At 49.5% G+C, this 26,479-nt stretch overlaps 1 protein-coding gene and 1 pseudogene across 2 annotated transcripts in view; both read right to left on the reverse strand.

The window, feature by feature from the left end:
- HIVEP3 (HIVEP zinc finger 3) overlaps positions 1-26,479 on the reverse strand; it is a 404,917-nt gene that overhangs the window by 35,344 nt on the left and 343,094 nt on the right. For both annotated transcript variants that reach the window (XM_012434700.2, XM_021673366.2), the window contains exon 5: positions 24,864-25,009. In XM_012434700.2, the coding sequence (XP_012290123.2) occupies positions 24,864-25,009 (146 nt within the window). The remainder of the gene's footprint in view (positions 1-24,863; positions 25,010-26,479) is intronic.
- LOC110568807 (RNA-binding protein PNO1-like) lies at positions 17,861-19,317 on the reverse strand (annotated as a pseudogene).

Consider the following 26,479-nt stretch of genomic DNA (forward strand, 5'->3'; position numbering starts at 1 on the left):
TCTCAGCAGGCTCAGAGCTGACGGAGAGGGGTTCCCGAGAGAGAGCAGATGCAGCTGTCCAGAGGGTCTGGCTACAGTCTCAGAACAGACATGCCAGGAAGTTTCTAAGTGAGGAGCCCCCAGGGTGGAGGGACCTGTGCTCACTCCCCAAAGCTGTGAGGCCCTGTAGTGGCTCAAGACCAGAGCGGACAAAGGCCTTGCCCAAGGTCACACAGCCATTGGCAGCAGAGCCAAGACTACAACCCTAGACTCCTGCTGCTTGAAGCAGGGCTGATGTAACTGGGTGTGGCCTTGCTACAGGAGACCACTCGCTCCCCACACACCTCCCTGCATCAGGCCTGGTGCCCAGTAAAGAACCGAGTCAACGCATTGTCTCCAGAAAGCTTGTGGGCAGCTCTCCAGCCGCACTGGCCCTGCCTGGATGCAGTGTCACTTACAAATACTATTTAAAGCATGTGTAGTGCCTTTCAGAGCAGCCATCAGCCAGGAGGCAGCCCTGTGGCTAGAATCAAGCCCAGATGCGGAGTCATTCCAAATGGTAGAAAGAGAACAGGCCCTGCTGGGGTTTATTGCAGATCAACTCAGGGCTCGTCGGGAGTGGTAGCAGGTGCTTAAGTGTCCTCTAGCCTCTTGGCTTTTCCTGACTGCCCTGTGAGTAGAGAGGGCTGTCCCTATTCTGCAGATGTGGATACTGAGCTCAGAGAGGCACAATGACTTGCCCTCAGCCACACAGCTAATAGGAGGTGGCACCGTATCACACTGAAGATCATCCCGTCCAGGGTCGCGGTCCACATGTCTAAACTTCCATGTTTAAAAGCATCTATGGATTTTATTAACTGTACCTTCCCTGCCTGTGGGCTCAAAAGCTGGCCAGCAGAGAAAGCATAGTTTGTCTCAAGCAAACAGAACATAATGAAGTCAAGCTAGGGGAAAATAGTCGGTCTTGGGTTTGAAAGGAGAGCTGTTGACAAACAGGCAGTGGCAGGGTCGGGGACAGCCAGGGAGGCTCCAGGGGATGGGGGTGCTTGGCCTGGGCTTTGAAGATGAAGAAGAGGAAATGTCCCTGCAGGTGGAGAGGCAGCAGGAGCAAAGGCACAGGGGCAGGGACGCTTGGGATCTCTTGGGATCCCCCGAGAGAGCGCCTTGGCTGGCAGAGTGAGGAGCCCGAGGAGGCGCTCTGGAGAGACCTGGGGACCAGCACAGACTCCTGCTGAGCCAGGCATTAGGGTCAACCGTGTGGTGGAGTTATAGTAATATTAGGCTTTGGGGATTTATAAATACAGCCCACAGAATGTTTATAGTTTATAGTAATTTACAATAATTTTCATGTATTCATGTATTCATTGCCATTCTCCCTTCACAAAAGTGAGATGGGTGATGTGGCCTCTTCCATTTGATGGAAAAGGCCACAACACCACTGACACCTTCCATCGGACCATGGGCTCCCAGGCTCCTTCCAGGCTCCTCCCAGGCTGCCCACTACTCCCCTTCCTCTCTGCCCATCCCCCACTCCAGCCTCCCCAGCACTCCTGTCCTCCATGGTGCTAACGCTCTGGCCAGCCTCTGACCTTTGACCATGCCAGTTCCTCAAGATGGAACAATCCTCCCTCCCGTCCCATCCCCATGCCTTTGTTAACTACCCCTGATCCTCAGATCTCAGCTGGAATGCCATGTCCTCAGAGGTGCTTTCTGAGCCTTCTGTGACCCTCCCATTCAATGGCCTCATGTGCAAAGCAGTCCAGTAGGTGCCAGAACTGGGCTGCAGGACTCAGGCAAGCTAATGTGTGTATGTGTGTGTTGAGCATTGACGTGTCCCGAGCACCATGCAGTCCTCAGAGTGACACATGCTGTGGTAGCTGTCACTCTCCCCACTTGCAGACGAGAAAGGGATGCACAGGGGCACTAAGTAATCTGCCCACGGTCACACGTCTACGCTCCTGGCTCCCAGCCACTCCTGCCCCCATCCTGCCCTGCCAGCTTCCTCCAGGCGCTCTGCAACCTCAGCTCTGTGTGTCCGTATGGGTTCCAAGCTGCTCAGGTTGTGCTTTTTAAAAAAACTGTTTTTAAAATTGTGTTAACAAAACCTAAAATTTACCACTTGAACGATTTTTTTTTTTTTGAGACTGAGTTTCACTCTTGTTGGCCAGGCTGGAGTGCAATGGCGTGATCTCACTCACTGAAACCTCCGCCTCACAGGTTCAAGCAATTCTCCTGCCTCAACCTTCTGAGTAGCTGGGATTACAGGTGCACGCCACCACGCCTGGCTAATTTTTTGTATTTTTAGTAGAGACGGGGTTTCTCCATGTTGGTCAGGCTGGTCTCGAACTCCTGACCTCAGGTGATCCACCTGCCTTGGCCTCCCAAAGTGCTGGGATTACAGGCGTGAGCCACTGAGCCCTGCCCTTGAACTATTTTTAAGTGTGCAGGTCAGTGGCATTAAGTACCTTCACATTGTTGTGCAGCCATTACCACCGTCCACCTCCAGAACAATTTCCATTTTCCAAACGGAAACTCTGTACCCGTTAAACATTCACCCGCCATCTCCTCCTTCTCCCAGGACCTGGCAACCACCACTCTCCTGTCTCTATGGATATGACGAGTCTAGGTCCCCCATAGCAGTGAAATCATACAGTATTTGTCCTTTTTCCGTGACTGGCTTAGTTCACTTAGCATGAGGTCCTCAAGGTCCATCCACATTGTGGCAGGTGTCAGAAGTTCCTTCCATGTTCAGGTTGAGTGGCACTTCACTGCATGAGGAGATCGTATTTTGTTTATCTGTTTATCCATCAGTGGACACTGGAGTTGCTTCCGGCTTTTGACTATTGTGCATAATGCTGCTATGAACACGGGTGTACAAATATCTGAGTTCCTGATTTGGGTATTGGTGGTATATGCTTGGGTGTGGAATTGCTGGATCATATGATAATTCTGTGTTTGTGTTTTGTGAAGAACCACCGTACCATTTTTCCCAGCGGCTGCACCATTTCGCACTCCCACCAGCAGTGTACAAAGGTTCCAGTTTCTCCACATCCTTCTCAACACTTGTTATTTTCCACATTTTTGAGACTAGCCCTCCTAGAGGGTGTGAAGTGGTACTCACTGTGGTTTGGACTTTTATTTCCCTCATGATCAGTGATGTTGAATGTCTTTCCATATGCTGATTGGCCATCTGTACATCTTATTTGGAGAAATGTCTATTCATGTCTTTTGCCCATTTTTTAAATTGGGTTTTTGGGTGGTGGTTGTTGTTGAGTTGTAAAAGTTCTTTACATATTCTGGATATCAATCCCTTATCAAATATAGGATTTGCAAACTTTTTCTCCCATTCCCTGGGTTGCCTTTTCATTCTGTTGATAGTGTCCTTTAATGAACAAAAGTTTTAAATTTTGATAAAATTAGATAAGTCCCAAATGTATCTATTTTTTCTTTTGTTGCCAATGCTTGGCGTCATATCCAAGAAATCATTGCCAAATCCAGTGTCATAAAGTTCTTCCTCTATGTTTCTCCTATAAGAGTTTTACTGTATTTGTTTCTATAAGAGTTTCAGTATAGTTGTAGCCCTCACCTCTAGGGCTTTGATCCATTTTGAGTTCATTTCTGTATATGGTGTAAGGTGTGGATCCAACTTCACTTTTCACATGCTGATATCCTGCTTTTGCATCATTTCTTGGAAAGACTTTCCTTCCCCACTGAATAGTCTTGGCAACCTTGCTGGAAATCATGTGACCATGTACGTAGGGTTTATTTCTGGGCTCTCTGTTCGATTCCACTGCACCATATTTCTGTCTTACATCAGTACCACACTGTTTCAATCACTGTATTTTTGTAGTAAGTTTTGAAATCAGGAAGTGTGAGAGCTGCAACTTTGTTCTCTTTTGCAAGATTGTTTTGATGGTTCAAGGTCCCTTGCTTTTCATCTGCTCATTCACTGTTATATCCCCCAACACCTACAACAGCTGGCACCCAATTAATATTTGATGAGTCAATAGTAAACTATCTATGGCATCTGTGTCATGTGCTAGGTGTTAGGGATCAAGACTGATCCGCTCTGGTCCCTTCCTTTAAGGAGTGACAGCCTGGGAGGAGGCGGCCGGATAAACTTCCGGCTGAACAAAACAGCAATGTGTTTGATGACCGAATGTGCAAGTTCAGAGGGACACAGAGGTGGGCAGGCTGACGCTGGTGGAGGGGTGGGTATGGGTGTGGAGGGAGATCAGGGAAGTTTCCCAGAGGGGAAAACGCTGCACTGGGCTTTGAAGAGTTTATCAGGTAGAAAATGGGGTAGGGGCACTTGCGCAGAGGGACAGAGTGTACAGTGGCATTGGGGGATGGAGGTGCAGGCACTGGAAGGAAGCTACCAGGCTGGAGGCACCTTGGGGGATGTCAGGGGGTGGAGTGGTGAGTCTGAGGAGCGGTGGGCAGGGAACCCAGCCTGTGGGGCCCAGAGCCTCGACTCTCTCCAGGGGTGGGGGATAGAAGGGCAGCCCCAAAGGGCTTGACTCCTCCCATCTATTACAGAGGGTGCTCCGGGGACCCAGGTCAGCTGACTCAGTGGTTTTGGGGAAGGAAGAGAATAGAGAACAAAGAGTAAGGATCTTGTTTCAGTGGTGACCCCAGGATTTGGCTTTGCCCCTGGGGAAAGATCCACAGCCAGCGCGTGGCAAGGCATGGCGAGAGCCCTACCCCATGAGGGTTCCTCCCTTGCACTGAGGAAACAAGCCCCGCAGGCCTCGCAGAAGCCTCACAGTAGCAAGGCAGGTGCTGCTCTCTCCCAGCTTACAGAAGAAGAAACGGAGCTCCATGGAGGTGTAGGAATGTGCCCAGCAGACAGGTAGCAGCAGAGCAGGGCTTGAACCGGGCACTCTGGCAACTGAGGCACCTGCTTCTTTCCTGGGCCCGTTTCCTCCTAAGTGAAAGGGGAGGGGGTGGCCTCTCAGGTGCCCCACCTCCTCCCTGTGAGTCCTCACAGGGAGGTGCCCCCTGGTCCTGGCAGCACTGGGGACGTTGGAGCATGCCCTATGCTGGACGGCAAGTCCCACCTGCAGAGCCTGCTGGAGCCCAGCCACCTCCTCACTCCTGGGCCTTCCTGCTCTGGGCCTGGAACTTGATTCCTATCCAGGTGTCTCATGGCTGGACCAGAGGAAAAAGTGAGGAGGCCAGGCTAGGTGCCTCCTGCCAGCCCTGGCCCGATGTCCATGAACTGCAGAGCCCAGCTTGCTGTTTGCAGCGTGTTGTCTGCAGCTGTGAGGGCCCCTTTGGTGAGAATGTGAGCAAGCATGGTGCCCGTCCCTGGTGGACTTCTGCAGCAGCTTCTGTGTCCCTCCCAGCCTCAGGTAAGGACCCCCCACCTTTAGGGGTCCATCGGAAAGGCAGAGCAGGCTGGAGGCATGTTAGCCCCTAGAAAAGGAAGGAAGAAAGCCTGGACCAGCGTAGGGGCACCCGGGAGTCACTGCTCTGCTCTTTCCTGAAGCAACCACACCTCCCGGGGACCCTGCTGGAGCCCCACCCAGTGCAGGCCACAGCTGGCCTAAGTCTACGCCACGGCTTTATCCTTCCAGCTCCTAGGTCACCTCCTAGCCTATAGCTGGCTCCCCAGAGGAAACTGTTCCCCTGGTCCAGATCCATTCAAGCCAATACCTGCTCTACTCCCCCGGGCCTCCTCCCTCCCCAACACTGACCACAGAGGAGGATGCATGTCCCCAGATGACTCTGGGGGCTGCCTTCCTCACTGGAAGGGTTTTACCACTCACTGTTATGGGTGAACAGACCAGAGTCAACAGTGCGCCACCAGTGTAAGCTACAACCCTCAGGAAAGTCAGAGTGTAGAGCCTCGTCCTGAGCTCGCCTGCTACACAGCCCAGAAACTTCTGAGGGGAACCCTGGGGAGATGAAGATTTGGGCAGTCCAGCTGCTAGACCTACTGACGTTCTGAAAGTCTGTAGGAACCTGACACCTCCTCTTTGTGTGTGTCGGGGGGTAGGTCCCCTTCCTTTTGTGCCAGCCTGTACCGCTCCTGGCCTGCCCGTGGGGGAACATGGCCCCTGAAGACTCTACCCTGGGCTTCGGGCTGAATAGTGCTCACATTGCAGAGGAGCTTTGCCACTTTCCCTGGGGATGCAGGGGAGGCTCCCGGGCTGCCCTTGGCTCTAGTCTCTAAACACTTTGTCCAGCCCCCGGGCCGGCCACCCTTGGCCCTGTCTGCCAGCTGCACATGCCAGCTGGTCACAAGGCTTCACCCACGGTCTGGCTTCTCCCTGGCTGCCGTAGGCTCTTTTTGGCTCTCGTGTCCATTCCTGTCGGCTGTCACCACATTCTTGGGAGCCTGCCTGCCCAGCATGCCCGTCCCACGCTGCCCCACTCCAAGCCTGCTCTGTTTTGCTGGCTGCTGGGTCCCGGCACACACCTCCCTTGACTCTCTCGATAGCTGGGCCTGTCCATCTTGGGCCTGCAAGCCACTCACATCAACAGATGACACCATCCACAACACAGACCCAAAACCCCGCTTGGAGTGCAGGCCCCGCCGTCTCCTTTGGTTCGATGCCTTTCGCTGCCTCTCCTGGCCTCAGCAGACTCCACTTGTCCAGAAATCTGCCTGGCTGGCTCCCAATGCCCTCTGTCTCTTTTAAAGTCTTCCCTCGATTCCTGACTTCCCTGGTCCACTTTCTTCTGAGCCATGCTGTATTTATCTTTTAAAGTTTTTATTTAGAAACATCATAAACATACTGGAATGTTTTTCTCCTGAATAATTTGAGAGCAAGTTGCAACCCAATGTCCCTCTTCCCTGAATTCATCATCAGTGTGTATTCCTACAGCCAAGGCCACCCCAGGCTTCCCTGGAGGACACCTTCCTCCTTTGCTCAGGAGCTGTCTCCATGGAGGGGTGCCCCTCTCAACCTGCTCGGAATCCTCTGGGGCTGACTATCCCTCTGTCAGGGAGCCAAAGGCACATTAAGAGATGACCACACCATCTCCCTGCCATCAAGACAGCCAGAGAAGGATGGTATGTGGCTTTGTGCACACTTAGTATATGTTCCCCTCACTTCCTTCCTCCTGTTGGCAAGGACCCCTTCTTCCTGTAAGCAGGGGTCAAGAGGCTGGCTCCCATCATTAACATGCCATATTAATGTCTCCCTGGGCTACAGTTTCCTTACTGGCAAATGAGGAATTAGGATTAAGTGCTTTCTGAGGATTCTTTTCTAATAATAGTAACAGCTGACTTTTATTAAGCACTTACTATGTGCCAAGCACTGTGAGTACTTTACATGTAGCATCTTGGTTAATTCTCATACCAACCCTTTAAGATATAATCACAGTACTGTTATCATCTCCATCTTACAGATTGGGAAACTGAGGCATAGAGCAGTAACATATCTTATACTCAGACAGCCATTCAGAAATTCTAGATTTTCATGCAGGTCCGGTTCAGAGTTGATACTCTGCTGAAAAGTATGGGGGCAGGGCGGGCGGGTGGCACTATCTGGAATTTATTCTTTACCTGAAAAGGCAACCATAGAAGTAAATATTGATAATGCAGAATAAGAGGTCAACTTTCACATGCCAAGTTCATGACACACAAATGCCATTTCACTTAATCTGCAACAACTTTGGGGCACAGCATCATGATTATTCTCATTTTCCAGATGAGGAGACTGAGCCAGAGAGGAAGTTAAACAACTTCCGTGTCTGGGGTAGAGCCAGGATGTGGATCCAGGTGTGCTGTTGTCACCCAGCACTAAACTGGGACACATGCTGTGCTCAGAGGGCAGGTCTTGAAGGATGCTGCTCATTGGCTCTGACTGGCAATGGGGTTGGGGATGAGGTACCAGGCCCTGGGCAACTGCTTCATGCGTCTGATTCGATTTTATGTTCCCAGCACCCCTGAGAGGCACCTCCACCCACAGAGTGGGGAAAGGCACCCAGTTGCACTAAGCTGGGCAGATGTGGCTGGAGCTTTGTGCACCCTTGGGTTACGGCCAGGCTGGAAAACCTCTGGCACTGACTCACAGAGGACCTCAGTGCCTCCTGGAGCCTGGCCTTCACCCCGTGGACTGCAAGGAGCTGCTGAAGCTGCCAGGTTGGTCTCCAGTCTTCATACAACACAACAGCTGCCCCTTCTCCAAGAGACTCCAGGCCATGGGTAGAGAGGTGCTTTCTCTCTCATCCAGGCCTCTGGGGCCAGAGCACCCTCTGGAGACTTGGTGTCTCCTTTGTGCTCCTCCTTGCGTCATCTATGTATGTTCCAGCAAGCCGATACCCAGCTCCGGGCTCTGCAAGGAAAGAATTCCCAGCAGATGCCTCATCTCAAAACAGGGTACATGGCCACGATCCTGCACAATAAGAAGCATCTTGTGACAAGCTCAGATGAGGTCCTTTGACCTTCAGGGAAGACCAGCTTTCTCCCGAGGGAGACAAGGCTTGAAGGAGCCTGCATGGCTTCCTCGCCCAGGCCCTTTCAGTAGACTCTCTCCGAGCAAAAGCTCCCAGGATTTAGTGACAAGTGCTGCTGTTTCCAGAGCTGAAAAGACTCTGCACATTCACATCTGGACAGCCAGAGACAGTTCATCCAAACCACATGGCAATCATTCATTTCATAGAAGAGAAACTCACAAAGAGCAAGGGCACTGCCCAAGATCGCAGAGCTAGTAATGGCAGTCAGGACTCAAACCCCAGTCCCCTAGACTCTACAGCCCAAGCCTTGTTCTCACATCTTCCAATTGCAAATGAGGAAACTGTGACCTAGAGAGGGAACATGACTTGTGCGAAGCCTCCAGCTCCACGGCTTACACCACATGACCTCCCTTCCCGTAGAAGACCTCATTTCAAACAATGCCCGAAGATGGAAAAGGTAAAATGTTCTTGTGATTTACAGCTAAGAAAATTCAGGTGGATCCACACTCAGCCCCATTCTCAGACACTTCATCGGTCCAATAATCCATATGTCACTTTTTTTTTTTAAATTGAAACAGGGTATCACTGTCACCCAGGCTGGAGTGCAGTGCTGCAATCATGGCTCACTGCAACCTTGACCTCTTGGGCTCAAGCAGTTCTTCTGCCTCAGCCTCCCGAGTAGCTGGGACTACAGGATCAAAGCATTTACAGAATTGGCGCAGACTTTTCTCACACTACCATGCCCAGCTAATTTTTGTATTTTTTTGTAGAGATAGGATTTCACCATGTTGCCCAGGCTGGTCTAAAACTCCTGGGCTCAAGTGATCCACCTGCCATGGTCTCCCAAAGTGCTGGATTCCAGGTGTGAGCCACTGAGCCTGACCCATGTGCCACTTTTCATTTTAGTTTTCGTTGTTACTGTCCGTGGATCAAAGCATTTACAGAATTGGCGCAGTTTTCTCTATGACATGCTGTCCACACGTGGCCACCAAAGACACACAAAGACAACACCTCTCTACTCCTTGGGCAGAAAGGCTACCTTAGCCTGAAGAAAATCCAAATCACACTAGTGAAGGGAAGGAAGAAAGAAGAGGCAAGGAAGGGAAGAACTGCGATGGAACAAGGAAGACTCCCTTGCTGAACACTTGAATACTTTCTGTATGCTGGACCTGGGATAAACAGGCCCATGTTATCTTACTATTAGTTCTCAAAAGGACCCTGGAAACAGGTATCGTTATCTCTGTTTAGATGAAGAAACTGAGGTTCAAAGAGCAAAGGAACTGGCTGGTAATTATTGGAAGTGGCGCTAGAATTTGACTCTGTCTCAGTTCAAAGCCCAAAGACTTTCTAGAACACTGTCAGGTTCCCACCTGTGCCTCCAAGGCCTAGAAGTTCAGGGAGGTGCCCCTGCGGGCTGGGGGTGGGGCTGAGAGGGTGACCTTTCTTGAAGAGTTCTTGGGAAGAATGAGCTCCATGGCTAAAAAATATTTGCGAACCACCTTCCTGGTAGTCTTTAATTAAAGACGGTGGGAAAGACTTTCTTTTCTTTTCTTTTCTTTTTTCTTTTCCCTTTCCTTCCCTCCCTCCCTCCCTTCCTCCCTCCCTCCATCCCCCTCTCCCTCCCTTCTTCCCTCCCTTCCTTCCTTTCTTTTTGGTATAATGAACCCACAAGGAAGGGGAGAATGTGATAGGAGACTGACAATAAACTTTTAGAAGCTGGAAAGAGATGAATGAGTGGAAGAGACAGAATCCCAAGTCTGCAGGAAGGAAATCTGGGAACCAATCTGACTTACATTCCAGGATCCCTCAAAGCCTCTGCAGGTGGGGGTGGAGGGAACAAGGTAAGCACGACTGGTGGAAAATCTTATTAGAAGCTGTCAGACTCCCATCCCCTTCTCAACTCCGGCAGCTCAGGAGACTCCCCTCCCCCGACCCCAGAGAAAGCCTGGAGGTTTCTTCTCTGCACAAGGTGAAACTGAGCCCTTTTGAGGGGGGACATCAGGCATACTGAGGGCATGGCAGGGGTGCCATAAAGAAATGGGGGGGGGCGCACAGGCATGGTGGCTCACACTTGTAATCCCAGCACTTTGGGAGGCTGAGGAGGGCGGATCACTTGAAGTCAGGAGTTTGAGACCAGCCTGGTGAACATGGTGAAACCCCGTCTCTACTAAAATACAAAAATTAGCTGGGTGTGGTGGTGGGCACCTGTAATCCCAGCTACTCAGGAGGCTGAGACAGGAGAATTGCTTGAACCTGGGTGGTGGAGGTGGCAGTGAGCCGAGATTGCACCACTGCACTCCAGCCTGGGTGACAGACTGAGACTCTGTCTCAAACAAATAAAAAAAAAAAAAAAAGAAAAGAAAAGAAATAGTGAGGAGGAAGTGAATGCATGCAGACTGGATGTGGAGACCCCTCCTTCCCCTCCTTCCTGCCTTTTTCTTGTGGCTTCCAGAACATGGGAAGTAGACCCTTTACCCTCCAGGAGGGAGGCTGAACCTTCATAGGGATTCTGCTCAAGACGAAGGACATCGCTGTTGAAGACTCTCGGACAAAACAGGCCGGTGGGCAGCTCTGGGGAGTGCCCCATCAAACAGCCTCACTCCTTGCTTCCAACCATCTCTGAGCCCCTCCACTCTTAAACATGAGAAGACACCAAAGGCACAGTAAAGTGGAACTTGAGAGAAACAGAAACCATGCAGGAAACAACGGAAACAGAACAAGAACCGGGCCAAAAACCCAAGTGACCTTAATAACTAACGTCAATAGCTTCAGAGAAATAAGAGAAGATAGGAGAGTCTATGAAGTGAGAACAGGACACTATTAAAAGGAACATTCAAGAGAAAAATTATTGAAAACTAAAAATGTGACAGTAGGAATAAAAAACTCAATAGAATGAATGGAGACAAAATGGAGGGACGTACTCAGAGACTTCAGCAAAAAGATAAAGCAATGGAAATGTGACAGAGGGTATGAAAATCAGAGAAAACAGGAGGGCCAAGGCCTGAATAACACGGTTCCAGAGAGAGAGAGAAGAGAGGAGGAAATAATCAAAGAACTCAAGACATTTTCTCTCCCTCTCTCTCTCTCTTTCTTTCTTTTGAGACAGAGTCTCGCTCTGTTGCCCAGGCTGGAGTGCAGTGGTGCGATCTCGGCTCACTGCAGCCTCCGCCTCCCCACAAGCGATTATCCTGCCTCAGCCTCCTGAGTATCTGGGATTACAGGTGCACGCCACCACACCCAGCTAATTTTTTTTTTGTTTTTAGTAGAGACGGGGCTTCACCGTGTTAGCCAGGATGGTCATGATCTCCTGACCTCATAATTCGCCCACCTCGGCCTTCCCAAAGTGCTGGGATTACAGACGTGAGCCACTGTGCCCATCAAGACATTTTCATAAAGCAGAAATCTCAGGGTCATCAGACTAAAGGAGCCACTGAGTAAGAAAACTGACCCGCGCCAAGCCCCATCACTGTGAGATGTCACGGACTAGGGATGTAGAGAAGTTCCTAAGACAAGACCCTAGAGAATGCAACCGGACTCAGAATGGATCTGGAACTCTTAACGGCAACCCAGGAAGCCAGACAGCAATGGAGCAACGTGTTCACAACACTGAAGGGAAATGATTTCCAACCCAGAATTCTATTACAGATTTCAATCGACTGCAAAATAAAGGCATTTCCGGCCTTTTCAGCTATGTGAAGGATCAAAGTATTTCCCTCTCATGCATCCTCTCTGAAGAAGGCCACACTGAAGGATGGTCTCTGTAAGCTGAGGATGAAAAACAAGGAAAAGGAAGACACAAGATTTCGGAAAGAGGGGCCCCAACACAGGAGGCAGAGAGGCCCTCTGGGATGGGGTGGAGGAAGATCGCTGGAGAGAGTGCACCACGAAGAGGGGAGCCCAGGGGCAGCCAGCAGCCGTCAGACAACTCAGGGAGCTGCTGTCTCAACAAGACGGGAGGCACAGAGCGTCCAGCGCGGCTGAACATCTCCAATGACTTGAGGGGAAATTTGGGTGAGGCGGGAATATGGGGTTGAATTAGTAACACATATATAGAAAACAAAGTGCAATTAAACACACATACATACAATGATTATACACGGTGAACACAGGAAAGGAAAGTAATCATGGTTCACTTTACAGCTTTGCTGTGAATTATTTATGATACACACTAATGAGAGGATGGGGATATGGGGGGAGGTGGAATGCAAAAGACGGAAAGGCTTCGGAGCCCACAGATGATGCCTGAAGCTGAGAAGCCAAGTCATGGCATCCTGAGCACATTATGTAGAGACTTGGCAAACCAAGACAGTCCGCTACAAGAGATGAAAGGTACTGCTTCTGGGAATAGTGGTGGGTGGGAGTGGTGGCAAACGGGCAGGCGGGCGGGGGTTGGGGGAAGAAAATGTGGGGCAAAGAGAAAGAGTACTGCTATTTCCCACAGCAAGATCTATGGAAATATTTGACTCTTTAAACCCCAGACACATGTAACTTTGATAAAAACTGAAAGACACAGAGAGAGAGAGAGAGCAAGTGAGCACATATGCCTCTGTTCTCTAAGAGGCTGCTTTTTCCACAGGAGAGAGACAGAGAGAAGCCAGCTTCCTCCAGGGAGCCCAGCCTGATTTTCCAGGGCAGAAAGAGGCTGGGATCCAGGCAGACAGTGTCCAGGCCCAGAGGATGCTACATCCTCATTGTAGCTCTCAGAGGACCACCAGGGGCTGCCTGAGACCCCCTACCCAGGAACCTAAGGCTGTGATGACTTGAAAAATAAGTCTCCTTTTAACTTTTAATAGGACACAAAGAGATCTCTGACAGGGCTCAGAGCTTTGAAGGGCTCTGAGTAGAGGCTCTACTTTGAAGAGCAGACACTCAGTCTGCCCAATGATCGATATGTCTTTTTTCTTTCCATTTTGTTTTTCGCTTTTTTTTTTAACCATCCATGACTTGGGTTTCACAAGACGTCACCAGTTGTCTCTGACGACTGGAGTGAGTGTTCCCTGGGAAGTCCTTTGAGTCCTCAGAGGACAGCCAGGAGGCCAGCACAGAGTCACCCTAGCTAGATTAACATTGGAGATTTTTATTCGGGATCATCTTTACAGAGGAATGACTTTTCCAAGAGTCTAAGTGGTTTCCTAGGTACAGAAATTTTCTCCTCTTGTTTTCAAAATAGTCATTCACAAATCCATGGTGGGTGAAGACCTCAAGCCCATAGGTGGCCTGGAATAGTGAAGAGGCCTGGAATGGGGCTGAGAGAATCCTCCCACTGCCCACCCCCAAACCAGCAGCCTCCTTTCCTCCTGTCATGACCAGGGAAGTGTCTTCTTCTCATCAATGCCCCCATAGGTCCCTAAGGCTTTGCTCCCGCACCCTGCCCCTTCTCTCCTTGGCATCTCACCTGCCCCTTGCTAGAAGGCATTCTTTGCAGCACACATGCAAGAGAGCTCTCGGTTCAAACACGTGCTCCAGCTCAGGCTCCCTCCAGGCACCGCCTGCCCGCCTTGTGCTGCTGTCCTCCATAGCCAGCCTCTTCAGACGCAGCTTTACATAGGCACCTCCTCTTGTCATTTCGGCCCATACCATCGGGGTTCCATCACCATGGAAACAGCGCCCATCAGTCACCAGTCACCCACACAGGGCCCTATTGAATGGGCACATGCCACACGCTTGTCCTCACTGGGCCAAGCCTCCATCCTCCTTGAACACTCTCTTCTCTTGGCTTCCAGGCTTCACACTTGGCTGGGTCTCTTCCTGCTTCTCTGGTGACTCCTCTTCAATCTCTTCTGCAGCAGTGTCTCTGTCTGCCCTTGAAGTGCTGGTATCCTGGGATCAGTCCTGGATGCCTTTTTCTTTTCTCTCTTCTCCATCTCCCCCTAGGTGACCCCACAGCCCTAAATCACATCTGTAAACTGACAACTCTCAGGAGTGTATTCGACCTCAGCCTCTCCTCTGAGGGCCAGGCTCATCTATCCAGTTGCCAAATGTCTCCCTGAACATCTCCAGTTGGCCTGGCATCTCAAAAGTCACATGTCCAACAAGTTTTGATCTCCCTGTCCCCAGAACTATTTCTTACTCTCCTCCTCCATCCCTTCTCACCCCATAAAGGGCACCACCATCCACTAAGCAGTTACTACAAGAAATATGGTAGTCAGTCTCACGTGGAGACTCCCTCTCAGCCCCCATAGTCATCAGAAGTCCTATAGCTCCTTTTTCTATCTTCACTGCCATGTTCCTGGCCTAGGCCGCTGATGTCTCACCTGGGTTGTCAGGATCCCGCTCTCCCTACTGCCCTGACAACCACCCCCTCCTTCCCAAAGTCTGGGTTATATTCCCCAGGAGAGAGGGGACAACAGGATTTGGAGATATAAAGAGAAAGAGGAGAAAGCCCAGCGTGGGCTCACGTGATGGCGGTTGGACACTTCACTCCCCAGCCTACTGGGCCATGCTCAGATCTGCACATCTACATTTCTGGGTAGAAGCCAGAAAAATTAAGGAGAGAGCAAGGTACTGGGCCTCAGGAATATGGCAGCCTAATAGCCTACACTCACCCCGGGAGAAGAGCAGCCCCTCATCCAGAGCTGAGAACCCAGGACACATTCTCTCGGCTCCTAGAACACAAAGGGCTCTGCTCAGAGAAGGCCCTGGCCTAGGAGCTGGTGGCCCATGAGATAGACCTTTGTGGCATTATGTTTCGTTTTTACCTTGAACAGCTGCAGGACAGAATGGTCTGCAAGGAAGAGCCCTTGGCTCCCAACCCTAGAGCCTGCCCCATAACAGAGGCCATCTGACTTCACCTTCCCCATACCAAGCCTGCCTTCAGGCTGATGAACAGGTACTCACTGGCCTGGTTTGACCTTGACTGTGTCCCTGCTCCTTCCTGAGACCCAGAGTCTCAATTCTGCTCCCAGATTCTAAAAGCTGCAGAGTTCAGGGACTTGCTCTCTCTCATCCAAAGTCTCAGTCAATCCTGAGCATGTTTGAGGAAGATTCCCTCATTTAATAAACATTCTCCAGCACTGTCCATGTGCCAGGCACTGGGACACAGCAATGAACAAAACATAGTTCCTGCCCTCTCACAGAGCTTACAGTCTGGCAGATGAAACAGAAACACACTAGTAAACACCTGGAGAAAAATCAAGCAGGAAAGGGAGGGGATAAGAAGTGCCATAGAGTGTGCAAATTCAACGTGGATAATGTGGGAAGGCTTCACAGAAGGGTGATGGACAAAGGGAGGGAGCCGTAGAAGTCTCTGGAAAAAGGGCTCCAGGCAGCGAGCACAACAAATGCAAAGGCACTGGGGCAGAAGCTTGTCTCACAAAGAGAAGACATTGGCCAAGCCCAGGGAGCAGCAGGAGAAACATAGGCAGAGGTCAGGGAGGAGCTGAAGCCAGCACACGCAGGCCCAGGAGGGCTTCAGGGACACAGCATAGGAGTGGCAGGGTGTGTGGACTTTAACAGGACAACTGTTGTTGGTTTGAGAGTGAACCACAGTGGGGAAGGTGGGAGCAGGAGACTGCAGGACATTGTGATCACCCAGGTATGAGCTACCAGTGGCTTGGCCCAGAGGTGGGGAAAAATGGACAGATTCTGGATACAGTTTCGAGGTCAAGCTGCCAGGATTTACTAATGATGTGAGGCAGAGTGGCTTTGGGCTCAAGCATCTAGAAAAATGAAACTGCCTGTGCAGAATGTCCATCTTGCTGAACTGAATGAGTACTTTGCCGCTCTCCTTAAAAACATGCCTTTCCCCACTGATATGGTCCCTGCCCAAATCTCATGTCAAATTTTACTCCCCAGTGCTGGAGGTGGGGCCTGGTGGGGGCAGTGTCTTATGGTTTAACACCATCCCCTCTCTGTGCTGTCATTGCCACAGTGAGTTCTAAGATGTGGTTGTTTAAAAATTGCGTGGCGCCTCCCTCCCGCTCTTGCTCCTGCTCCAGCAACGTAAGATGCACCTGCTTCCCCTTCACCTCCTGCCATGATTGTAAGTTTCCTGAGGCCTCCCTAGAAGCCGAGCAGATGCCAGCATCATGCTTCCTGTATAGCCTGCAGAACCATGAGCCAATAAAACCTCTTTTCTTTATAAATTACTCAGTCTCCAGTATTCCTTTATGGCAATGCAAGAACTGACTAATATACTCATCTTTGACCACTTAGAAAACTTTCAAAGAGCTATGCAGCAAGTGTGGGTGATGGACACGGTTTGTCTGCCTATGTTATACGTTTCCTAACCTCCATGTTACCAACCCTCCTGTGGTATGTGGTTTGTTCCTGTTTGGGTCCTTAGAGTGGTTTACTGACTTTATTCTTTACACCTATCCAAAAGCCTCCAACTTATTACCATTTATTTAATTCATAGTTTAATAAAATTTTTCCCCAATAAATACACAGAGGTAACAAATATTCCCAAAGACATAATTCTAAATCTGGAGTTCATGGCAAAATGGGACTAGGCGGAGCAGACATTTAGGCTGAAAAATATGCTATACTTCCAGGTTTCAAAGTCCAAGAAGAAATGGATTTGTAAAAAATTATTAGAAAAGAAAATAATCTTTACATTTTTAAAAACTAACACTATTCTCTCCAAGCTACTATTTCATGAAACACATGGGCATGTGGATGCATGCACAGGCACACATACATACTTCAAAAATACAAATATGATATCAAAAAACATGTGTTGTATACACTGCATGAACTCTTAAGACTTGGATAAAAATTAACTTTGCTATTAGAAATAGATGAGTAGGAAAGTACATTTGTTAACAATGTAACCCCTTCAAATGGAACAATACTGAATTAAATAAACTTTTAAAGTAATTTCTTTAAGGAATGTCAAAGAGGCCTGAGTCACAGTTCTTCTTCTTTTTTTTAATTAAAGTCATGTTTAATTAAGTTGCTTCCATTTTACAATGCATAAAATAATCATATACTATTTAAACAGGCAGAAACGAGTTAATCTGCATTTATAGAACATAGTTTTTTTGGGTGGGAAAAACATTCTTTTATCATTTCATCCTTACTACTTAGAGGAAACAGACTTATGACCGTTCTAACTTATTTTTCAACTTGAGAATTATTCATTCAGTAGAAGCTTTACTTCAAGTACCCACACAGCCATTCTGTTTTTCACTTTCAGTGTAATCTTCAAAAATTACATGAGATATTCAACACACTTTATTATAAAATAGGCTTTCTATTAGACAATTTTGCCCAACTGTAGGCTAATGTAGTGTTCAGAGCACTTTTAGGGTAGGCTAAACTATGATGTTCAACTTTTGATATTTTCAACTCACAGTGGGCTTATCTGGACATAAACCCATCCTAAGTTGAGAAGCATCTGTATACTCAACATTGGTTATGTACACTTTCTTTAAATGTTCATTTTAAAAATAAAACTTTCTTCACATCAACCCTGTGATGTAGGTCTTTAATTTTTAAAACTGCAAAACAGGTTCCAAGATGAGCTCTTAGGGATTCATACAGTATAATACAGCCAAAACAACTGCTATGACCTCTCAAATATTCACAAATCAAGGCTGGGCATGGTGGCTCATGCCTGGAATCCCAGCACTTTGGGAGGCTGAGGCAGGAAGATCTCTTAAGGTCAGGAGTTCAAGACCAGCCTGGCCAACATGTGAAACTCCATCACTACAAAAAATACAAAAAATTAGCCGGGTGTAGTGGTGCACGCCTGTAGTCCCAGCTACTAGGGAGGCTAGGTAGGAGGATCACTTGAACCTAGGAGGCAGAGGCTGCTGTGAGCTGAGATTGCATCACTGTACTCCAGCCTGGGTGACAAAGTGAGACCCTGTCCCCCCACAAAAATTATTCACACATCACCCAGTATTAAGGAGGGGTCATCATTCAGAGAGGGTTTTCTAAGATAATCTATTAAATTACAATTTATAAAGAAGAAATGTTTATAAATTTTTATGAAGTTATGAATTTATAAATATAAAAGTATAAATTCACATAGAGCTGTTTAAATAAGAAGTTTCCCTCTGAGAGAATTATAAACTATGCAATCTGCTACATGTGATTTCAAAGAAATGATAAATTATATCTAATGTGTAGGTATAATAATAGAATAATTTTTCAATATTTAAATTATCCTAAAACCTGCTGAGTGTGAATACTCTTAAACCTTTCTTTTCTGTTTGTGCTTCTGGCTGAGAATGGAAGAAGGGATGGAGGCTTCAAATGACTGCATTTCTTCAGATGATTTCTTGTGACCGCTCGTAAAGTATTTTTTTCCAGAGTCCAAAGGCAAGATAAAAAGTCTCTGACTTGAAATCAGAGTCGATCTGCTGATCTGCTAGCCACAGCTCGAATATTGCCATAAACCTTGGAAGGAGGATTTCCCAAGATTAGGTTGCAAATGGCAGTTCGTGCCATCTTATGTTTTGGAAGGAGCCAAGGATGTGAACTTTCACATCAGCCAAAACTGTCTGCGACTGTGTCACATTCTCTGTGGTGAATTTGGTTTTTCCTCCTTTGCCAGCGATTCTTCCTATTGCCCTGGAGAGATGGTCTCCCTTTAAGGGTTTAACATCTGTGATTTCAAAACACTCTAGGAAGAAGTCATCCAACCTGATGAGGGCAAGTGCACCCTCCACCTGAAAGCCGAGAATAAAGGCTTTCACTAAATCAGCTGCTTTTGCCAGAGCACTACCATCCCTGGTTTCTTTACAAGTCCCGATTTCTACATTCCTTGATTGCAAGTTAAAGCGTATCTGAAGTCCCAAATGTTCCACAATAGGAGTAAATATCTTCATCCAGTTTTCTTTTGATGGTGTGTATCTGTTAGCTGGGACTGGAATTTTCCTTGTTTCTTCTTTCCCACTCAGGAGCCCGTCACCGCAGAGGGGTGGGAAGACGGGCCTCTTTCGCCGACCTGGCCTCTTCTGTGTCCATAAGGCCCGCATCCCTGCCCTCTCCCGCTGCAGACAGCTGTTCAGCCTGTCGTTTCTTAGCCCGCCGGCCACCCTTGCGAGTGACCTGGGTAAAGCCCTCCTCTGCCCCAGCACTCTGTGCTTCTATTTTGGAGTCCAACCCTGGGAATCTTCTGAGTCACAGTTCTTCAATAGGCACTGTGCGGTGCACAAAGTGGGGGTTCACTGATGTGCAGGTGGTCTGCCTCCCAGACACAGGGATGCATGACATGGAGCTCAGGGAGAAGTCCATGGAGATCGGGGTCTGAGTATCATCGCCCTGCAGATGGTGTACAGATCACCTTGGGGCTGAGTTTAGAGGAGGAGCACAGAGCCCGGGGCTGGGCCATGTGGGGCCCTAATGTTCAGAGATCAGGAGATGATGGGACTCACTGAGGATGGTGAAGTGTAACCAGTCAAGGAAGAGGAGGATCAAGAAAGACAGTGATATGGTTTGGCTGTGTCCCCATCCAAAATCTCATTTGAATTGTAACCCCATAATCCCCATGTATCAAGGGAGAGACCAGGTGGAGGTAACTGAATGATGGGGGCAGTTTCCCCTATGCCATTCTGGTGATAGTGCCTGAGTTCTCATGAGACCTGATGGTTTTATAAGTGTCTGGTAGTTCCTCCTGCATTCAGTTTTCCTTCCTGCTACCATGACTGTAAGTTTCCTGAGGTCTCCCCAGCCATGTGAATGAGTCAATTAAACCTCTTTTCTTTATAAATTGCCCAGTCTCAGGCAGTTCTTTGTAAAGTGTGAAAATGGACTGATACAGACAGCGTACAGGAATCCAAGAGGACAAAGTCCTGCATGGATGAGCCAGAGACTGAGCGTGTCAAATGCTGCCGACAGGTCAGGAAAGAATAGAAGTGAGAACTGACCACTGACTTGTACAAGGTGAGGGTCACCATTGACCTTGATAAGAGCAGCTTCTGAGGTGTCAGGAGCCCAAAGGACCACCTTGAATAGGTCTGAGAGAAGCTGGGACGAAAGATCCAGAGGTGAGCAACACGGTCAACTCCTTATGGTGTTTTCCTTCAAAGGAAACAGAGAAATCTGGCAATATGGCCCTTTGATCAGTGTTTTTAAGGTGGAAACCTTATGTCTGAGTGTGCTAATTTGAATGGTCCAGGAGAGTGGCAATGGCTGGAGTGAGGTACTGGGTTAGGTGAGGTGGGATGGGAGCCAAGGACCTCCCATAGGAGGTGCAGCAGCTGAGTCCTGCAGCAGGCAGGGTCTGGTGTGGACTCCTGGGATCTCACCATCTGAACTTATCATTCCCTTAAGACCTAAGCCCCAACAACAAACCAGCCAACTGGGCTTGGTCAGCCAGGTGGTTCCTATCAATTCGTCTCTTCCTCTTCCATGTAAGCCCATTACGCTGAATTCCCAGCTTTCCTTGCAACAAGTGAACTTGAGTTAGGACAATATAGTCATTACCCTCAAAGAACAATATAACGTTGTGTGTGTGAAAACAACACTGCTTAACAAAAACCCATTCTAAACAACCAAGGCAAATGTATGGGTGCTGGGTGAGAGAGCCAGCACATCACTGATGGGCACTCCCAGAGGCTGCCCAGAAAATGCGGGCTTTGTTCGGGTGCGGAAGTGATGGGGAATGCAGAGGGGGCCATGTGCCAGGAAACTAGTGCAGTAAATAGAGACATGCGTTGCGTGTGCAAAGCATGACCCAAGGACCCAAGTCAAGAAGGGACTTGGGAGGAGACAAAAATGGATCTTAGTGTCAGGGTTATGACAAAAGTAACGCACAGAACTAGAGTGTGGAGAGATTTAGAAGGCTCGTTAGAGGAGTGGGGCTGAGTGCTGGCCTTTGAAGGCTGGGTAGGATTTGGCAACGGCAGGGCCCAGCAGGCAGCAAAAAGTGAAGGATGGCAGGAGCAGGTCAGAGATTCTGAGGCCAGCACTCACAGGCTGAGTTTAAACTGGACAGCAGCCACAGACAGCTCTGGAGAAAAGCATGACACAGGCAGGATCATGTTTAATGATGCTCAATGGCACCAACACTGGAGGTCTGGAGATAGGGTGGCCAGAGCAGTGGCAGAGGGAGTAGAGACCACTCCAAGTCACCGACTACTTCATGCAGATGCCAGAACTGGGGGCTAACTGGAAAGGAAAGAAGGCGCCCAAGACAATGTTAAGGTTCTAAGTGTGAAGGCCTGGGTGTGTCACCTGAGCTCTGGGTGTGGAAGGAGATGCTGTTGGTGGGAAGTGAAAGGCTTGGTTTGCACATGCTAAGTTTGAGGTGTTGTGAGTTTCCTAGGCAAAAATGCCCAGGAGGCATCAAAACCAGTGTCTACAGTTCAGGGGTGAGGTCCTGGCTGGAGACCCAGATGTAGCAATGTCAGCACAAGGATGATGCTCAAAGCTAAGGAGATGGGTGATGCCAGCAAAGGAGAATGCTCAAGGTAAGAAAAAGTGAGTCTCACTGATCAGGTACAGAAGCTGCCATCACACCTGTAGCAGGTAGACTGTTGGGCAGTGTACACTTCCTCCCCATCTGTCTGGGTCTCACCCGCCCTTCCGGGCCTGGCCCCACCCCCTCTGGGAAGCCCTCTCTGGCTACTCCATCCCCAAGGCATCCTTCCCTTGCTGTGAGCTTCTCAGCCCTGGCCAGCCCCACCTTAGCACTGGGTCTTGTGTTGCCACCTTGGTGTAGTCCCCAAGCACTTTGAGGGCAGGATGACAGTTAACCCCCATGGGCCATTGCATTTTCTGGCACAGAGCACCCAAAAGACACTGATTAAATAGATCCTCCTCCTTGATGAATTCATACATTGATCAGTTGCTGAAATGGAGATCAAGAAAGAAAGGTGAGTTTAATTAGAGATAAAAAGACTCACAGATGTTGGACTCATACAGCATCTACTCTTTTGTGTCTGGCTTACTGATTCATCATGATGAACCAGGTCTACATGTATCAGCATGGACGCATGTCAAAATCACTGTTGCGTAAACATAACAAGTTGCAGATGTATGTTAAACCAACGGGAGTAGTCACAAGCACTATAAATACCAAATATTTCAGGTTCTCTCAAGCACAAGGTAGGAATGCCCTTCCCTGCTCCCATGGAGGTAGGCTGAGTGTGGCCATGTGACTTGCTCTGGCTACTTAAATGTGAGCAGAAGCTTCTGGGTGGAACCATTTTTTCCTTCTTCCTCTCTATTGCAGACCCTTCTCAAATGTGTATAGGAGTGAAATACGTATGTTCATTGTACTAAAAAAGAAAGAAATAAATAAAAGGAAGAACTGAATCTAAGGCAAAACTGTGGAACTGCAGAGGGGTGTGTCCAGTGATTCTGCGCAGGGGCATCCCTGGCCCCATCCCTGAAATGCCAGAAGTGTCCTAAGTTATGTGCCAATCAAAATGCCCTCTCCCTCCTTCACCATTTCCAAATACTCTGAGGGGTGATGCCAGCCCCAAGGGAACCATGAATGTAGAAGAATCGCCAGACGCAAGGGTGGGCAGCACGGTCGCAGCTTGAGACAGCCAGGCTGGGGGAGGAAAGGATGTGACACTGTAATCAGTTCCGTACATGCTCAAATTGCATGTGACAAGTTGAAAGAGAGAGGATGCCTCCCATAGCCGACAGAACAGAGGGGACTGTCCTGGAGGGAGATTGATGAAATGGATATACTAGTGGTAAAATGCACCAATGTCAATTTTTTGAGCAGCTATGAACTGTAGCCTTTACATGGAGTCTCGCAGGGTCCTCTGAAAATCCCACATGTCATTCTCCCCCTTTTACAAATATGGAAACTGAGGGCTGGAGAGCTGGGGGCTAGGTAATGGGGCAGAGATGACAGAACTCAACTGAGATGAGGATTCTGAAGCAGAGCAGGTGGGACTAAGTGAAGACCTGGAAGGTAGGTGGAAAGGGAACAGGACCCATGCCAGCTGGAGGAAGAAGAGAAGGGGACTTGGGGGTGATCTTCCCCCCAACCCCGCCACCTTCAGTCAATCCAGATTGTGTAGGTAGAGACATCCAGCAGAGAAGTGGATGGGGAGTGACTCCTGCAAGCTGCCCTTCTGGGGGCTCAGAGGACCTGCCTCTCAGGGAAGATGGGAACCTCCTCGGGTGCACATGGAATGCTGCTGGGGCAAGCTCCTGGGACACTATGAAACACTCAGCAGCCCTCAGAGCCCACAGACAGCCTCTCAAGCAAGAAGGAAGAGAGTCAGTCACGTGAGCAGGCACTTCATTGATCCTGCAATCCAGCCTCTGTGTGGCCTCTAAGGGACCCAGTGGCATGAGAACACAGAGACACACGAGGGCGCTCTAACCAAATAGCAGGAAAGGAACAGCATCCGTCCCCACACGGAAAGAGGGTTGGCATTTACAAAGACCTTTGGTCCAGGGTTTCTGAGCGCAGCCGCTATGGTATTTTAGGGGCATTTGCTACCCCTGGCCCCCTTCCCATCACTGACCATCCTGCTCCACACATTTCCAAGCACCCCCTCTCCTGAGAGCCCTTGCTGGTCAGTGCCACCAGAAGATGCCAACTGGTGGCCCTGGGGAGGGCGGCGGTCTCTGCTGTCCCCCAGCCTTACAAAGGATTCCCGTGCCTCTCATGCTGACCCTGTGAGTTAGGAGCTTGCAGGTGCTGGAGGATCAGAGGTCCCCAGTGACAGTCCGTGTTGGCGCCGGCTCATGAGGTCTGTCCTCCTTGGGAAACACATTTTCTTCCACGTTTGTTGTCCTTCAGGGTTGTGCAGGACCGGGCCACCCTGATTACACCAGGGACACAGACACAGGACCCTGAGACAGACGCCACGGGACCTGCTCACAGACACCCAAATCCCAGGAAGCAACATGTGGCCACACAAAACACAGCTGGCACAAAACTTCCACAAAGCACATCTGAAACAAGGCACCCTCCAGAACCCAGACAGTCTCCAAAGCTGTGAGCTCTGAAACGTTTAGACTGTCGGGTTCCCAAAGTCAAGCATCAGAGGTGAATAACTAGGAATGAGATTCAATATTCACCAACCAATGAGCCCCGGGCCCCAGCCAGTCAGGATGGGGACCAGTGTAAACACCTGGTGCATACAGTGTGCAATCAGCCCTGCAGTCTATTCGGCTGAGCCCGAGTGCCCCGTAGGAAGCCAGACATGCCAAGATGGCCATTGGGCAGTACAGAGGTGACTTTTTGGGAATACATGTCAAGAGAGACAGGAGTCTGGACATTTGCTGGGATACTGGGATGGCAACTCCAATGCGAGGACTAGAAACCTGGCAGGGATCTGAGAAAATGAAGGGCTGGAGAAAGACCCAGACCCCTCCAGATCCTCAACAAATACCCAGCATCACCCAACCACACCAAGAAGTCCCACGGCGTTCTTAAACAGCGGGGCCTGAGAGTCCCAGGAAGGTGATGTCTGCTGAAAGGCATCGCTGGGACCACAGGGCACCTGTGGGCAGAGCCCTTGCCAACTGAGCCGCTGCCACCCGTGAACACTGATGGGCACCGGCTCTTATTCCACGGGAAGCAGAAAATGAAAACCAAACATGAGTCTTACCCTCCTTCGAAGATTTTGATCCTCGCTGGCTCCCCTCTCTGGGAGGCAGGAGCATCCTCTTCCGGCTCCCCTCTCCTCTCTTCTTCCTTCTCCACTCTAGCTAGATCTTTCTGGCCTTCCGGGGAAACCAGCGAAGGGAGGTGAACCTGGCCCACCGCAGGAATAACAAAATCATTGCTGGTCAAATGTTCATCCTCAGCCATGGATGTAATGCTAATAATCATGCCTTACATGACACTGCACAAGTACACATATGCAATCTTCACATTCCTCCATGAAGAGGTGCTATTAGCCCCACTTTACAGAATTAAGGAAACTGATACCCAGAGAGAAGTCCCTAATCCAAGGCCATGCCGTTAGTTGGTGTCACAGCTGGAACTCTGTCTCTTTCAGGTTAGCCTCCTGTAAGACCTGTTTGTTCTCTGTCTTTCACACTAGTCTGGGAGATCCTGGGGACAGGTCCTCATCTTGGTCTCCTTGGACCCCCAGCCTCCCAAACAGGGCCTGTCTCAGAGAAGATGCTTAAATAATGTTGAGCACATAAACAAAGGCTCCACTCTGCCTTTGGAGATAAGCTGGCCCAGTCCTGTTTATAGATCAGAAAGCTAAGGTCACCCAGCAAGTTAAGGGCAGAGTTTGGGAGCAGAGCACAGGTCTCTTGCTTCCAGGATCTTGGTCCTCCTGAGCTAGTACCAAAGGCTAGGAGCTGGGCTGAAGGCCCTGACCAGCAGCATGCCCCAACTCCAGCACAGAGAGGCTGTGCAGGCTCTGGGCTGCTAGTCCTGCAGAACCTATGCTCTTTACAGTGCTACGCCTCAGTGATGAGAGCCGGCTTAAGGGGAGTGCTGGCACTGGCCTTGTGCTTCCTGGACATCTTCCACTATCCCAAGAACATGTCCTCTAAATGCTCCAGTGTTGTCAGGGATGGGCGCACTCTCGCCTAGGGAGCAGCAGTGCTGTGCAGGGTGGGGGCTGGAGTGAGAATTTCCTCCTACTTCATGCCACTGTCATGAAGGTCATGAAAAACCACACTGTTTCCAGCCAGTGAATGAAGCAACCACATTTCCTGAGGCTGGGACAATCTAAGAACGACAGTCCTCTGTGCCAGCCACCACCAGACAGTCCCCGACAAGGACAGCATAGGGCCAGATAGAAAGGTGCCTGGCTGGGAATTGTGGAATCTGAGTTCCAGCACCAGACAGGCTGTGGCACACTGAGCTGCCCTTCGGTGGATGACTTCACCTCTCTGGGCCTCAGAGTCTGAGGGGATTTAGACCATCTTGAAGATCCATTCCAGGGTCAACTTCTATGACTCAGTGACCACCAAATAATCTCTTCGGAATTGGAGGAGGGGAGTGGAAACTGAGCAATACTCTGGACTGCCGCTTTGGCAGAAGGCAGTAGTTTTCTGCAATACCCTTGGGTTTCCAGAGCCTGCCATTTCCACTCCACTCCGGCCTGTGATCTAGACTGACCATGGAATGGCCAAGGGGCCTCCCACAGGCAAATGGACTGCTTCTCCCTCGCAGCCTGCTGTGATGTCTGGGCTACGCTGGAGGAGGCTGATTTGGGCGGCAGTGCATCACTTTCCCGGGAAACACAGTGTTGAAATCGAG

Source organism: Aotus nancymaae, unplaced genomic scaffold (assembly GCF_030222135.1).
Source record: "Aotus nancymaae isolate 86718 unplaced genomic scaffold, 86718_ANA_hifiasm-v0.15.2.pri h1tg000007l, whole genome shotgun sequence".
In the NCBI taxonomy this organism is placed as follows: Eukaryota; Metazoa; Chordata; class Mammalia; order Primates; family Aotidae; genus Aotus; species Aotus nancymaae.